Raw genomic sequence first — 14674 nt, forward strand, 5'->3', positions numbered from 1 at the left:
TCACTAAAGCTTATGGAATTATATTTTTGTGCTTATTTCGAACTTGAACCCATATTTTCAAGGCCGTGCTGGCACCCCATCTATGGGGGTAAAATGCATGATGATAGACCAGCGAAATTGAACCCCGGTCGTTGGCGTTCGGGTAGACCAATCCATTACGCTAGAGCCGCTAACTGTCCGGGGTCGAAAACATGCAATACATTTCTTAAATAGGGTGTATTTAAAGTGAATTCCCTAAATGATAGAGTAAGGCAGGATGGACGTTGCTTATGCATTTTTAAATCATCATCATTCTATTTGGATTAATGGCGAACAATTCTGCATTTGGCATAGTTATTTTACAGACAATATGCAGAATATTTTCACTCATACGCATATAGACTGCTTGATCTATCGTAAAGGTGAGAAAAATGACGCAAAAAACGCCCCTTTCACGTGAACGCGCACTGAACCTAAAGCGGAAAACCTGGTTCAACTAATTTAATCTAAAGTGAGCTTCGTGGTACCATTTAACTCTGATTGCGAGTTGCGGCTCTGTCGAGCCAGGTTTTCCCAAGAAAGCCTGGGTATGTTCAGCGAGCTTCGTGGTATAGGGCACAGGTCTACTCTGCATGTATTAACTGTGGCTAAACATCAACTGCACTGAAGTCATCATAACTTCAGAAGTTCTCATTTTCAAATGATTATGAATACTATTATTGTTATTTGAAGCCGTGTCAGTCTTGACTGCGGGTGGTGTGGTCCTCTGTGTCTGCTAGTGTCTATAATACAGTAATATTTTTGTCGACATTATCAAACGGAAGAACTTTTATTTTGAAGAGCACAGGGCAACGAAGCACACTAGCCAATAAGAGGACCTGCCCACCGGCGGAAACCAGATATTGAGTGGTAAATTCGTTTTGTTAAGAAGAACCAAAAAACAAATAAACGAACTGAAATCTTGATTTTCGTTTCTTTGGAAAAAACGAAAAAACGGCTGGTTTTTGGTTTCTGTCAATTATTCCCAGAAAACAGAGTAATAAAACGTACCTTGCTCAGGGAAAATAGCTTTATTTGTAATCACAATATTATGCTGCTGTCTTTTCAGAGACCCCCACAGATATTTGAGTTTGCTGCTTTCATGGGAGCCAGACCTCTCTCGGAGCTCAGCTCCCACCTAAATCTAACTCTGGCTATAGGTCTTTTTACACTGCCGAGCCGGTTTGGTCGCAGCTTGGCACGCCCGGCGATTTAACCTTCTTATCTCAAGTTTCCTGTGTAAAACCAAGGGGGTCAAATCCCCCGTTCATCACGGCGCGGGGGTTCTTGGTTCACTGGGGAAGGCGGGGCTGTGCACGGAGTCTCTGACCTCTTTAGAATCATTTGTAGGTTGCATACTCCCCAATGTTTTCATTTTCTTATGAATGAAGACACCTGCATGCAATAATGAGTTCACTCTGAGTGTAGGCTACAAACGCGATTAACTATGGTCAGGGATGTGACAGGGTCCAATAAATAGTGAACTTCATCACAGCCTCAACGAAGCGCCTATAGTGCTTAAAGGCCCACTATGCAACTTTTTTAGCTAAAATTACATTAAGTATGCAGGTTGAGAGTTATGCTGATGGTTCTGCATCCATTTCTTGGTCGATTGGTGGGTGTGTCATTTACCCATGTCGCCTCTCCAGTGAAAAAGCGCATATGCAACTTGCTCTGTTCGGACCGACACAATCCGGATGTGACGCAGCGGAAGTATCCTCGAAAATGTAGTCAGATTGTAGTTTCGCAAATGCTTTACGGCACAGACACACACCCAAACATGGCACCGGCTAGATATAAACAGCCAGTTGCGAGGCAATTGTTGCATTCATCATGGATCAATCGACTGATAAGGGACCCAAGAGGCGACCGTCGACGGAACAAAAGAAGAATGGACCAGAAAAGAGATCAGACACGAGTGAAAGGGGAACTATGCAACTTTTTTGGCTTGATTTACCTTAATATAACAGGCTAAGAGTCATTGCGATGGTTCTATTATACATTTTTGTTCGATTGTTCGTTGTTTCGACTCACCCTTGCGCATCTTGGCGGAGAAAAGGAATATGTTTCTGCCGGCGACCCGCCGCCCACTCTCGCGGGAGTCTCGGGTCTCGCGAAGTAACGAATTGCTTTACGCCACAGACCCCCAAACACGGAACCGGCTCGATATAAACACAAGTCACTAAGGGATTGTTATATTCATCATAGATCAGCCGAGAGACAGAGAAGCCCAATGTCGGAGGAACAGAAGAAGAGAAAAGGGAGACTGACCGGCAGAGAGGCCAGACACGAGTAAATGTTGGGCAAGCTTTTCAGAAATAGCGTAAACTGAAAGAAAAAGAAGACTGCAAATCAGACGCCGACTCGGCCGTGTTGCTTTTGAAATTGAAAGTACCCTTGGGTGGCCTTTGTCTTCGTGGTATTCTTGATGTTGATAGTCTCTGTACAAATGTGTTTGCTCAACCATTTTGTTGTGAGCCCTGTAAAAATTGTTTTCTCGACCGTTTTGTTGTGAGCCCTGTATGTTTCTAGCTTGCTTGGTTGCAACCATATAAACACCTTTGTTTCCATGGGTGTTTTGCTGTTCGTCTGTCTCGTCCCCCAGATACAGACTGAATCCCCGAATCCAGGTTCTTGTTTATTTAGATTATTATGTTGGCCAAACCTCTTACACTGATTGTTCTGTTCAACCTAAGATAAAACAATTATAATCTAGGATATAAATTCTCCCCGTCAACTATAAAAAAGGATGGATTTATGTTTATTGCAATACAAATACACCCTTTTATGTATAACCTTGCCTACACTTTATGAACATCTACTTCGGACATGGCTCCACGCATTCGCCGGCTTCTTTGAAAACAAATGCACATGGCTCGCGTAGAAGTGCATGGGGAAGGGTCGTCAACGAGTTGTTACGACAGTGTTGTAAAATATCTACTACAAAGCTGTAGGGGGCGCTGTGTAGAGAAATGTGCGTTCCAAAACCAAGAAAACAGCGAAGAAATTCCCGAAGTTGCATATTGGGCCTTTAATGCAAACAATCGCAATAAAAAACGCCTGCAGAAATTCTCAGACACCCGCTGGTCTCAGCATGATGCATGTCTAGTAGCCTATGTCTTCTGTCATTGATCAATATGAGGACATTTTAACCACGATGGTTGAATTAAAATCAGAGGGAGACAGCAAGTGCAGCTCGAAAGCGACCTGCCACACAAGAGCAATGGAATAATTTGATTTTATTATAGGCCTACATTATATAATAATAATAATAATAATACATAGGTTTTATAGCGCTTTTCTCTGTACCCAAAGCCGCTTTACAAAAACACAAAACAAAAAGGATACAAATGAACAGTACAGTACATACATGCATACATAGGCTACAAATACTCCAAAACAACAATACAGAGAAAGATAGGACAATAAGAAAGAGAGAGGGTGAAAAAAGTGTTGTAAGTGATGTTGAAGGGATGTGTTTTGAGATGACTTTTGAAAGACTGCAGTGAATCAGAGTTACGGATGGCCAGGGGGATGGAGTTCCAGAGGGTAGGGGCGGCAATGGCAAAGGCTCTGTCCCCTATGGTGCGGTATTTGTTCCTGGTATATATATAGTATAAATGGTATATATATATATATAGATATATATAACTAAATCTTACATCTAAATCTAAATCCTAAATCTAAATCTTATATCTAAATCCTAAATTGAAATCCTAAATCCATACAACAGATCTCAATCAATTCTTATAGGCCTACATTGCCTACACTAATTAGTTCTGACCAGGGCCCAGTTTCCCGAAAGCATCGTTAGCCATGTGGATCGTGAAGTGCGTCGTACGAGCATCGTACAGTTTTCACACCGTTTCCCGAAAGCATTGTGAAAACGCTCGTAGCTAACGAGGACTCCAGGGTACTCGTAGGACGCGAGCATCGTTAGCCTCTATAGCAGGGGTCTTCAATTAAAATTGAACAAGGTCCAGTTACTAAAAATTCCTTCCAAGAAAGGTCCGAACCTACCACGTCCTAATAGCCTTCTTTTGTCAAATACAATCAACACGGCATATTACCTTATAATTTCAGATGTATTTATTTTCAATTTCCAAATAACTTACTTTTAACTATGAAAAGACAAAGTAACGCATATTAACATTTCAGGTAAACAAAACAGGTACATGCGGCCTTCAATTCAAGTAAACATAAAAAGTGCATAAGGCCTACATGTGAAGTAAGCAGAACAGGAACACTACACTTCAAATAAACACAAAGTGCATTAGGCCTACATTTCAAGTAAGCAAAACAGGTACACCAGACCTGCATTTCAAATAAACACAAAAAAGCATTAGGCCTTCATTTCTAGTAAGCAAAACAGTGTCTCAAGAGGTGTTAGACCCAACAGGTCCTCACAGATCTATTTCTTGTCTTGATGAAACAATCGCACATAAACCAAAAGCTGGGCATTATCCGTTACACCTGAAGACTCATCAATGGCTAAGGATGGGGCACTCTGAACAGCGGCATGATGCTGTGACAGTGCGTCATCTGATAACATTTCGGATTTTCTGGTTGTCGTTGCAGCTCACATCTGGATTTGCTTTATTTTTTCACAACAAAGGTTTTGTACTGCCTTGCGGGAGAATGAACAAGTATTGGTCAGTCCAGTCATCTTTAAAATGTAAAAAAAAAAGAAGTGTTTTCGGGGTCAACTTTCCTTATTTTCGAGCAAGCCATTTTCTCATTCCAAATCGCTCTTCCGGTAAACAAAAAATTTGATTGGCTATTTTTTGAGTGACGCTATTACGCACATGCCGTGACAGACGGAGGGAGGGGGGGAGTTCGGTGAGTGCATGATCTTCGCTCTGTGAAGATCATTGCTTTTTGCTGTTTTTATGCTGTACTACAGACTATTCTGCCTTTCAATTTGTATTTCAGTGAGAAATGATTTTACTTACATAATCATGCTTTGTATAGTGAAATCATCAAAAAAATAAATAAAAATTATTACCGGTATATATTATTATTATTTTAAATTGGTCATGGGTCCGGATAGGACCGTCACTTGGTCCGGACCCGGACCGCGGTCCGCCGTTTGGAGATGCCTGCTCTATAGCCTCAGTGGCGTCAACAGCGGACATTCGATGCGTTTTATTAAAACACATCCAATACCACGGAATGCCCAGCTTGAGCCATTTCGCAACCAAAAACAGTGGTTACCGCCGATATATTACTCAAACACTACTGTTAGATTTAAACAGCAAAGATAGAGACATGTTAGAAGTCAACAACAACATAATTTATTGCAGCAATTAAAAATTCCAAAGATACATGCACAGCCGAAATGTACCGATCAAATGCCACGTCACAAGGCATAGGCCTAGATATAGATTTAAATTTAGGATGTAGATTTAGATAAATGATATAGCATTTAGGTTTAGATTTAGGATGTAGATTTAGATAAATAGATTTCAACCTTTAGGTTACAAGACAACTGCTCTGCCTCCTGAGCTAAGCCGACCCAGGTATAAAACCCAGATATAAAATGTAGATTTAGATTTAGGATTTAGATTGTATTGAAAAGACACATGGTTCAAATAGTAGGCCCATACATGAAAAGTGACATGAAAATTGCACTGCATTTTGGAAGGGTGTTATTTGCTAAATATGGGAAAAATGACTGCATGTGTCGATGAAAGCAGAGCGATTTATGCAAATGAGGATGGCTCTCGAAGGCTCTCGTAAACGTCTTGCAAGACAGGCACTTCCATGGATGGAGAGGACCTGTTTCAGTGAGTTTCACCAAGACATGGGTCCCCCTCTCTACATTAACATGACCATAGGCACCAAGATATGTACAGCAAAGTGCTGAACTATCTCTGGACAGATTTAGATTAGATTAGATTAGGCTTTATTGATCCTTTTGGGATGACTCCCTCAAGGAAATTGATTTAAGAAGAGAAGAGCATAACTCTTCTGTTCTTGTGAGCACTGGTAGAATGTCTTACAAAATCATTCATGTTGATGGTATGTGTCCTCCTTGATTCTTGGTGATAACTGCTATAATGATAACGTGTGTGTGTGTGTGTGTGTGTGTGTGTGTGTGTGTGTGTGTGTGTGTGTGTGTGTGTGTGCGTGCGTGCGTGCGTGCGTGCGTGCGTGCGTGCGTGCGTGCGTGCGTGCGTGCGTGCGTGCGTGCGTGTGTGTGTGTGTATGAGAGAGAGAGAGAGAGAGAGAGAGAGAGAGAGAGAGAGAGAGAGAGAGAGAGAGAGAGAGAGAGAGAGAGAGAGAGAGAGAGAGAGAGAGAGAGAGAGAGAGAGAGAGAGAGAGAGTGTGTGTGTGTGTGAGCGAGAGATGCATCTGGGTTGTGAAAATGGACAGGTAGGCATGTTCCTTAGGTACTAGGTTATAGTAAGTATTTTCCTTTATTAGGCCTAAGATATGGACCCCCTTATAACGCCTTGTACACCCTCTGGCCAACCCATGTATAAAAGTCGAGCCGCCACTGCATAGTAGTAGGCTGTCGCTCGGCCGTTAAGTCTGTCTTGTAATGTGGTGCTCTTTATGACCGCTAGATGGAGTCAACGAGTAGCTACATAGAAGCCTTCATATACTTACTGGATTACTGGATTTTTTGTGTGTTCTGATTCAGAGTTACGGAAGAGGATAAGGGCCACATGTGATTATATTTTTGCAATAGAGTGGCGAATTCACGCCCCTTTCGGTAGAGCCCATGGGACCTATGAGATCGAAAAATATGAATGGGTGTCAATGGAGAGAAAATAATAATTTTCTGGTCCCAGTCTTTATATGCCCTGGATTACACATATGTTGTTTGTGGATTTAAATGATAATTTTTCATGCAAAGAAAACTAAAAAAATTCGTGAAGAAGTTTGATAATTTTAGTTTTTTTGTGAGGCCGCTTTGTGAATTACAGCTCTTCGCTGCTCTCTACACATATGATATACGTCACCACACCCGCACTTGGAACTCGGCACAGAGACGGCGATCTCTCTGCTCAACTTCACTTTTTTTCAAGGCGAGGATAAAAGCATAGACAGAGGTGAAAACCACTATAAGTCGGGGCATGTGGAGAGTTTTAGTTATGTGCCATCTCTATGTGCCATCTCTGTGCCGAGTTCCAAGTGCGGATGTGGTGGCGTATATCATATGCCTCGAGAGCAGCGAAGAGCTGTAGTTCACAAAGCGGCCTCACATAAAACCTAAAATTATCAAACTTCTTCACACATTTTTTTAGTTTTCTTTGCATGAAAAATTATCATTTAAATCCACAAACAACATATGTGTAATCCAGGGCATATAAAGACTGGGACCAGAAAATGATTATTTTCTCTCCATTGACACCCATTCATATTTTTCGATCTCATAGGTCCCATGAGCTCTACCGGAAGGGGCGTGACTTCGCCACTCTATTCTGACCTAAATCTCTCAGAATTCTGAGTTTAAAGTCCGAATTCTGAGGTTAAAGTCTTTAAAGTCAGAATAAAAAGAGTTCTGACTTTAAAGTTAGAATTCCCCCAAAATAATATCATGTAACCTCTTCCACGTAGGATATTTCCCCGCATTCTGTCTTTTTTTCTCTCACCATGCTGGTACAGTAGGGTAATAGTTCTGAATGGCAACCGATGACCAACTTCTCCGGCTCTTGCCATTGGACGGATGAAACCGGTGGGCAGGGCGCCGCGCACTTTCACTTTGATACGCTGGACGAAGTGGGGAGACTGGTCTGCTACGCAATCCACATGATAGGAGATGAGAATATTATTAATTTTCGGTCTATTTGAGAAATCATAATATGGTGGGCATGTTGTATGTATATGTGTCGTCTGTATATTCTTCACTGTTTTTCAGGAATATACCAACATAGCCTAAGTCGTAATTGAATAGGCTCAATAGCAAAAGTGAAAGCATATGGACTGTAGGCTATTGTTTAAATCCTAAACTATCCTATTGAAACTGACGTCGTGAGACAATATGCTTAAAGTTCTCTTTTTGACGGGATACCTTATGACATACACCTCCGGTAGGTTCAGAATATTTCTTTTTTTCTATACACACTTTCACACCACTGTCTTAACCCCCCGTGACCATGTAACCATTTCCGTAATTAGCCCTATTACATTAAACGAGCCCCATCATAGGCATAGGCCTACTAGGTTTATAAAGCTTTGGAGGCCGAGGTAAAGTTGGTTTCATATTCGATATTCATGGCTATTCAATTTTATTTAATATTTATTTATTTTTTAAGTACCGATTGTAATCAAACAAAGCACATCCTGCCCTATCCCGATGAGGTGTGTTTAGAAGTATCCAAGTATTCAATTGACCTTTGTACTTTGCAACTCGTTGCAGTTTCTCACCAAAAAGTCACAGGTTAAAACCATTTCAAAAGATGGGACTCTCCTGAGATAGGCAGTATCAATATCCACGAGATGAGGATATCAACATGTGTTGTTTCCAGGCGAAGGAGGTGCCGACGTGGTTCTGTCATGCTCCCTGGTGGAGGAGGCATCAGGGCTGGATGACATGGGAGACAGAGCTCCGTTCTCCCGAAGTCCGGCTACACTGGTCCTGAGAGACGTGTCCATCAGCCCAGACCAAGTGCCTGACACACTCACCCCATTCGTCCCACCCACCGTCCCGGATCCTGACCTCATCCTCATAGAAGCCACAGGTCTCCACTTTTTAAGTTTATCAGTTAAAAATATGCCTGCAATGAGAATATCAGATTCATCTATCTCAGCCCCTCCCCCTCCTCTATCATTCTCCCTTCATCTCTCGCCCTCCCTACCTCCCATACTTCCTCTACCCATCCCTCTCTCTCCCCCCCCTCCCCCTCCACTCCTCTCTCTCTCACTCTCCCGCTCCTCCCCTCTCACCTTACCACCCCTCTCTCTTCAGCATCCTCCCCTGCCATCCCTGATGTGGACTTGCTGCTCCACGCTGACTGCAACGAGCAGGAAGTGGCGTGTGAGATCAGCCGCTATCACTTACCCCAGGGCGCCGCTGGGGGTGATGAGGACCACCCAGCACCCGCCCACTTCTTCATCGCCACCCTGGAGCTGGAGGGCGGCGGGCTCAGCACCGCGCTGGTGCTCCGGACCCTGGGGCTCCCGGCACCACCAGCAGCAGCAGACCCAGGGCCAGGAGACCGGACCCTGGGAGAGGGGAGGCTCGGCCTGCCGCTGAGCCGGTCGGGGTCCCTGCTGACCGAGGGTGAACATCTCAACCCTCTTAAGATAATGTAACACTGCATAACATAGCATCATAAAAGAAGGTACTTTATGAAATCACAGATGGGAAATCTGGGGGCATCACAACACAATCACAAGACAGCAATATTACAGTTTTCTTCATGTAACTAAAAATAAATGCTACATTAAATCTTTTTATTTAACAAAATACACAAAATAAAACAATCCTCCCAACAAATGTTATTGATACAGAGAGTTTAGGTAGGCATTATCAATAATATATATGTATACATTGTCAAAACTATAGGCTTTGACCGTTCAATGCAAGTGCACAGTGTCTGAGTGACTGCCTCTCTTCCAGTGGTGTTCATGGTCTTCTCCAGAGAGAAGGAGCTCACTGCTCCTCTGGGCGGGGACGTGCTCCTAAACTGTGGCTTCAGGCAGCAGGAGGCGCTGCAGGAAGTGGGACAGGAAGTCTCTGTGGAGTGGTGGTTGCAGCACCAGGGGCATGGCAAAAGGGTCCTGGACCTGAAGCTGACTGGATCCCAGGAGCACTCAGAATCAGGTGACAGCACGGCACCACACCACAGCACCCAGTGTGGAGAATGTATATTGACAAATGTACGTAATTTATTATTATTTATATTCTAAAGTCAAGTGGCATATGGTGGCTTTTGGAAATAAACACTCAAGCTGATTCTTACATTTGGGTTTTATATCTGAGAGGCCATGGAGGACATCTTATAAGGTCCGGGCCTGAGAGGAAGATTCTGACTCTAGTTTTTTTTGAGTGTTGTAGTCAAGAGAGATGGCTCCAGCATGGACCCCGCCCTGCTGGTGGCAGATGGTAATGCATCCTTGACCCTGCGGAAACTAAAGGTATCAGATCAGGGGACTTACATCTGTACAGTCAACGTCGGCACCTTTCAGGCTCAGCAGACCATTAGACTTCATGTAAATCGTGAGTTTTCCCTCTACACATGATAACATATCAATTCTAGGCATACAGTTCCTTCCGACTTTTCTTTCACTGAGTAAAATAAATAAGCTGCTGTGTTAGTGTGAATTCAGTATATTATGAATTCAGTTACTTTCTTTTTTTCAGAACTTCCACGTGTGTCCCTCTCAGAGGAAAAGCTGGTTTCTCAGGAATTTCCCCACAAACTGAGCTGCAATTGCCAGAACTACTATCCACTGGATTGCAAGGTCCTTAACTTATATGGAAAACCTTTCAACTTGGGTCGATTCGATAATTACCATTATTACCAACCTTCTTATATCGAAAAAAAAAAAAATTTCAGTAGAAGAATATATTTTCCTAGCATAACTTGTCTTCCTAAGCCCAAATGTCCTAAAAGCCATAACGGTTTAAGGAGGCACATTTAACTAATTAGAACTATAATGAACTATAATAGTTGAACTAGTTATGCCCTTTTTCCTCCGACAGTACGAGCTCAACTCGCCTCAACTCGGCCCGCCTTTTTTTGCGTTTCCATCGCCAAAATGTGGTACCTAGTACTTTTTTAGTCTCACCTCCGTCGAGGTTCCATGAGAGCTGCTCTGATACTTTAGCGTGACGTAAACAGTCTGCTGGCTATTGATTGGCCAGAGAGTTACAGAAAGCGATATGTACGATTTCTTCTTCTAACAAAAATAGGGTTTATAGTGTACAGCAGTAGCATATCATCCCAAGATGAGCAATTTGTCAGAGAAAGCGATGTTACATTTTATAGGCGACCCACAACGTAAGATGTCACATTCACGATAATGAACTACGAGGGCAGTAAAATACGTAATAGTTTACTAGTCAAACATGTATGCATGATGTGACCCTAGAAAGCACAGACGAAATAAGCGAAAGCGCGTTTACGCGGAGAGGGGGTGTGATTTCCGACAGGGATTCCATTTTCGGCACGACACCGGCATCTTTAAATACTAGCATCAGAGTTCGGTAAACAACAGGGATTGATTATTGAACACCACAGGATCAGCGCGCAAGAACACGCTGTGGACCATGACAGAGGTGGAGACACTCCTGTGTGTAGCCCTGTCTGTTTATGTGTCGTGTGGATAAGCATGCGCAGTTTTGCGAATGCTATGCATACTATGCGACCCGCCCACGTTGAAGAGGTACTATTCTAGATGGAAAAACGACGTGCCTGGAACCAAACCAAGTCATGCAACGCCAAGTCGTGGCGAGTGGAGCTGGTACTGTCGGTGGAAAAGATGAAATTGAGAGCAAAATAGGAATGCAAAAAAGTACCACAAAACTTAGTTAATCGTTCTAAATTTCAAGTACATTTACATTTTGATTGCACTTCATTTCAAATGCACCTTCATTTCAAGCGTATTCGTTTTGTGTTTGTATGGTCCTATGGTGTTTACCTTATGCACCAGTCACATTATGCCTTTTAGGTCATCCCCAACATCATCTGTATATATCTTACATTTCTGTACACTAAACATGATCTATTCATTGTATTGTTTAGATGGAGTGGTTCTCGGTATCCCCTGACGACGTGGAGAGGACAGAGCTGAGTGGGGAGATGTCCCTATCCAGCCACCGTCAGCACGGTGACGGGACCGTCTCCCTGTCCTCCCACCTCTACCTCCAGCGCCGCAGCCTCCCCCCCGGCACCGGCCTCATCTGCAGGGTCAGCCACCCTGCCCTTGGGTCCCCCATCTCAATCAGCCTGGTGGTGCAGCCACCCGCCTCCGGTAAAGCAAAGCTTCTTGTAGACGCTGTCTTACTCTTTGGTCTATTTTTCCACAGGCAAAGTTCTTATGTCAATTACTTTAGATAAAATAATGTAATAATGAAATGTACGCTTCCATGCACTGGGAACCACTTTTCAACTGGATACTTTACACAGGTCACTGAGCTGACCAACATCTTTGTTTGGTCAAATCATATGACACCAAAGCACACATGTAGGATTCATATAATGCATAATTGATAGTCGCCGTGCGCGGACTGCGCAAAAAACGTGTGCGAACTACGTGTCAAAGGCAACGTTACGGCAAACCTGTGACTTTAAACACCACTCATGGCCTTGCCAGAACGACGCATCAAGGCGACTATAAATGACCCTTTTATACACTTGCTGCTGACCCTTATGCTTTTTTGCATATTTGCAATGTGTGCAGGTTAATGAATATTTGCATTAAGCTGCAAACATTGCAGCTCAGTCATGTTTGAGTGAAACTTCTCTCTGTGATCCATAGTGCGAACAGAAGTCTACTGGATGGGGCTGGGTTTCCTGCTGATCACTGTGCTGTTCTTCTACCAGCTCATGAGATAGAACGTACGTCTAATACCTACACATGTCCTTACAAGCCCTTTCTACTTGCACCTTGTGGCATGGTCTCAGTGTTGAAGTGAAATTTGTTTTTTTATCTCTAGGATAATTTCTTGAAGATTCCTGAGGTGATTTGGGGAAAACCGGTTGTAACAAGCTGTACATTTTAGTTTCTGTAGAAAGTCTTTGCATTTGTTTGCAGTTTAGAGCAACACAGATGGCACAACCGAAAATAAATGGTACAAAATATATAAAATGGCAACGACTAGTTCCTGATGTTTAAAATAGAATCGAGCACACTTAAACTTCTATTGATGAGTTCTTTATTGGCATCAGCAAAAGTGGTAAGCATGCAATTTTACAGAATTATCAATTTCCAATTGCATCTCTCACTGCATTTCAATGGTAATAACCCAGTTATAGTGTTGTACATTATCACTAGGTAATTGTGATGAACACTAGGTTTAGCTTTTTTTTTACACTTCAAAATCAGTCTTGGGAAAAGATATCTGGCTTTCCGTTATTTCTGACAACCATTAAAAAACCTCCAACAACCTTGAGCCAGCTTTCGGTAGCAGGAAGTGACCAAGCTGACCAGACTCCTTTGAAGACCTAAACCAGTGTTGTATTGTATCACTTGATTTCCTTTCCCTATACTAATTGTATTTTTCCCCCTCAAAACACAAGTGAATTAAACAAACATTGTCCTAACTATGGAGCATCATGGCATTGCATTCGCATTAATAATACCTAGATCAAAGATACATTTATACACAGGTCCTTTAAACAACTACCAAACTGAAATTAAATAAATCGGCAGTTCGTTTCAGAAATGGCAGATATACAGGTCACACACACACATACACACAACTATGGACACCCTTGCCATGCAAGTTGGAAACGAGCACCTCACTTCGGCCTTTTCTCTCGGTGACAAGGTGTGTGTCTGGTGTGGAGGGGGTCAGAGAGGAGGAGGGGCAGAGTCAAAGGGTGAACAACAAGTGGACACAAAGTTCTGAGCGACTGCAGTACAAACACAGGGTTAAGATCGGGCTATGGCTGTAAATGTTGCGAGACCTTTCTTCACAAGTCGAAGCAGTCCTGGTTAGAAAGATTGTCGTTTTTTACTGATGATTCATTTATTTAAATCTTTTTTTCTGTGCCCCCTGCCCATCATGTTTGCAGATCTCTTCCAACAGGACTCAGGAGAGCTGACTCGAGAAATAGCAGCTTCATAGAGGTTTCTTTATTTTTTTTCAATCTAAAATTGCTTTAGTTTACATCAAAATTAAGTTTTAACTATATGGGAAGGAGAAAATAAAATATGTCACTATGGTCTTTCTAAACCTTAATTACTTTTGTCTTTTCATTATACACACACCCACATGCACAAACACACACACACAAGAGTACACACACACACACACACACACACACACACACACACACGCACCGCCTCATCTTTACTGGTCACTTAATCTTATTTGTTATTATTAACATAAAGCCATTCAGAAATTATGAAAGACACTAAGCACAGGAAATTAAATAAACAAATAAATGACGGATCTATATGATGAATCACCAACAAAAAAAACTATTAGCTACAGCGCCTTGAATCACAAATACACACACACATACACGCACAGCAAAAAATTATCCTAATCTTAATCTAACCATGAACTTGTATTAGTAAGTATTTATGGTTGTTATCGGTAGGGTCGGGGGTGGGTGGGGACAATGTCAGTTAGGCATGTCAGTATTAATTTACAAATGTCAGACACTGAAAATGGTTGAATAAACAAGCTGTGGCATATGAGGGACAGACAGGACTTCTGTGGGCTATCCTGTGTCTCTTTCTCCTGCCCTATGCTGACGTTCCCCCAGAGAGCAAGGTCTGTCTTCTCTTCTTGGACCCCTTCCCATGAGCGCCTTTAACCTCTCCCTACTATCTTTGTTTCTCTCTCTCTCTCTCTCTCTCTCTCTCTCTCTCTCTCTCTCTCTCTCTCTCTCTCTCTCTCTCTCTCTCTCTCTCTCTCTCTCTTTCTCTCTCTCTCTCTCTCTTTCTCTCTCTATCCCGCCATCTCTCTCTATCCCGTCATTTCTCTCCATCTATCTCTCTCCTACCATCACTTTCTTCCCCTCTCTTC

General features: G+C 42.6%; 2 protein-coding genes across 7 annotated transcripts in view; one reads left to right on the plus strand and one right to left on the minus strand.

Moving 5' to 3' along the window:
• The first annotated feature begins 7716 nt into the window (after nt 1–7716).
• On the plus strand, nt 7717–13879 carry tapbpl (TAP binding protein like). 2 transcript variants are annotated; one of them, XM_030370406.1, is made up of 9 exons: nt 7717–8057; nt 8496–8708; nt 8936–9250; nt 9590–9793; nt 10028–10189; nt 10334–10434; nt 11718–11946; nt 12454–12533; nt 13713–13879. In XM_030370406.1, exons 1-8 carry the CDS (start codon nt 8009–8011, stop codon nt 12528–12530), a joined length of 1350 nt encoding a protein of 449 aa, XP_030226266.1. In that variant the 5' UTR covers nt 7717–8008; the 3' UTR covers nt 12531–12533; nt 13713–13879. The 2 variants fall into 2 exon arrangements, with proteins under 2 accessions (XP_030226266.1, XP_030226265.1); XM_030370405.1 differs by lacking the exon at nt 13713–13879 and adding an exon at nt 12632–13238 and having other exon boundaries at nt 7718–8057.
• vamp1b (vesicle associated membrane protein 1b) overlaps nt 12834–14674 on the minus strand; it is a 7910-nt gene continuing 6069 nt past the window's right edge. For all 5 annotated transcript variants that reach the window (XM_030370410.1, XM_030370411.1, XM_030370409.1 and 2 more), the window contains exon 6: nt 12834–14674. This exon is cut by the window's right edge and continues 325 nt beyond it. The gene's annotated coding sequence lies outside the window, so the exon portion shown is untranslated.

Source organism: Gadus morhua, chromosome 11, assembly GCF_902167405.1.
Source record: "Gadus morhua chromosome 11, gadMor3.0, whole genome shotgun sequence".
NCBI lineage: Eukaryota > Metazoa > Chordata > Actinopteri > Gadiformes > Gadidae > Gadus > Gadus morhua.

Bases quoted from the DNA above. Each gene is read 5' to 3' on its own strand.
- tapbpl (XM_030370406.1), top strand. From the start codon at position 8,009: ATGCTTAAAGTTCTCTTTTTGACGGGATACCTTATGACATACACCTCC. The intron at 8,058-8,495 runs GTAGGTTCAGAA...TGTTGTTTCCAG, and splicing joins CCTTATGACATACACCTCCG to GCGAAGGAGGTGCCGACGTG. The intron at 10,190-10,333 runs GTGAGTTTTCCC...TCTTTTTTTCAG, and splicing joins CATTAGACTTCATGTAAATC to AACTTCCACGTGTGTCCCTC.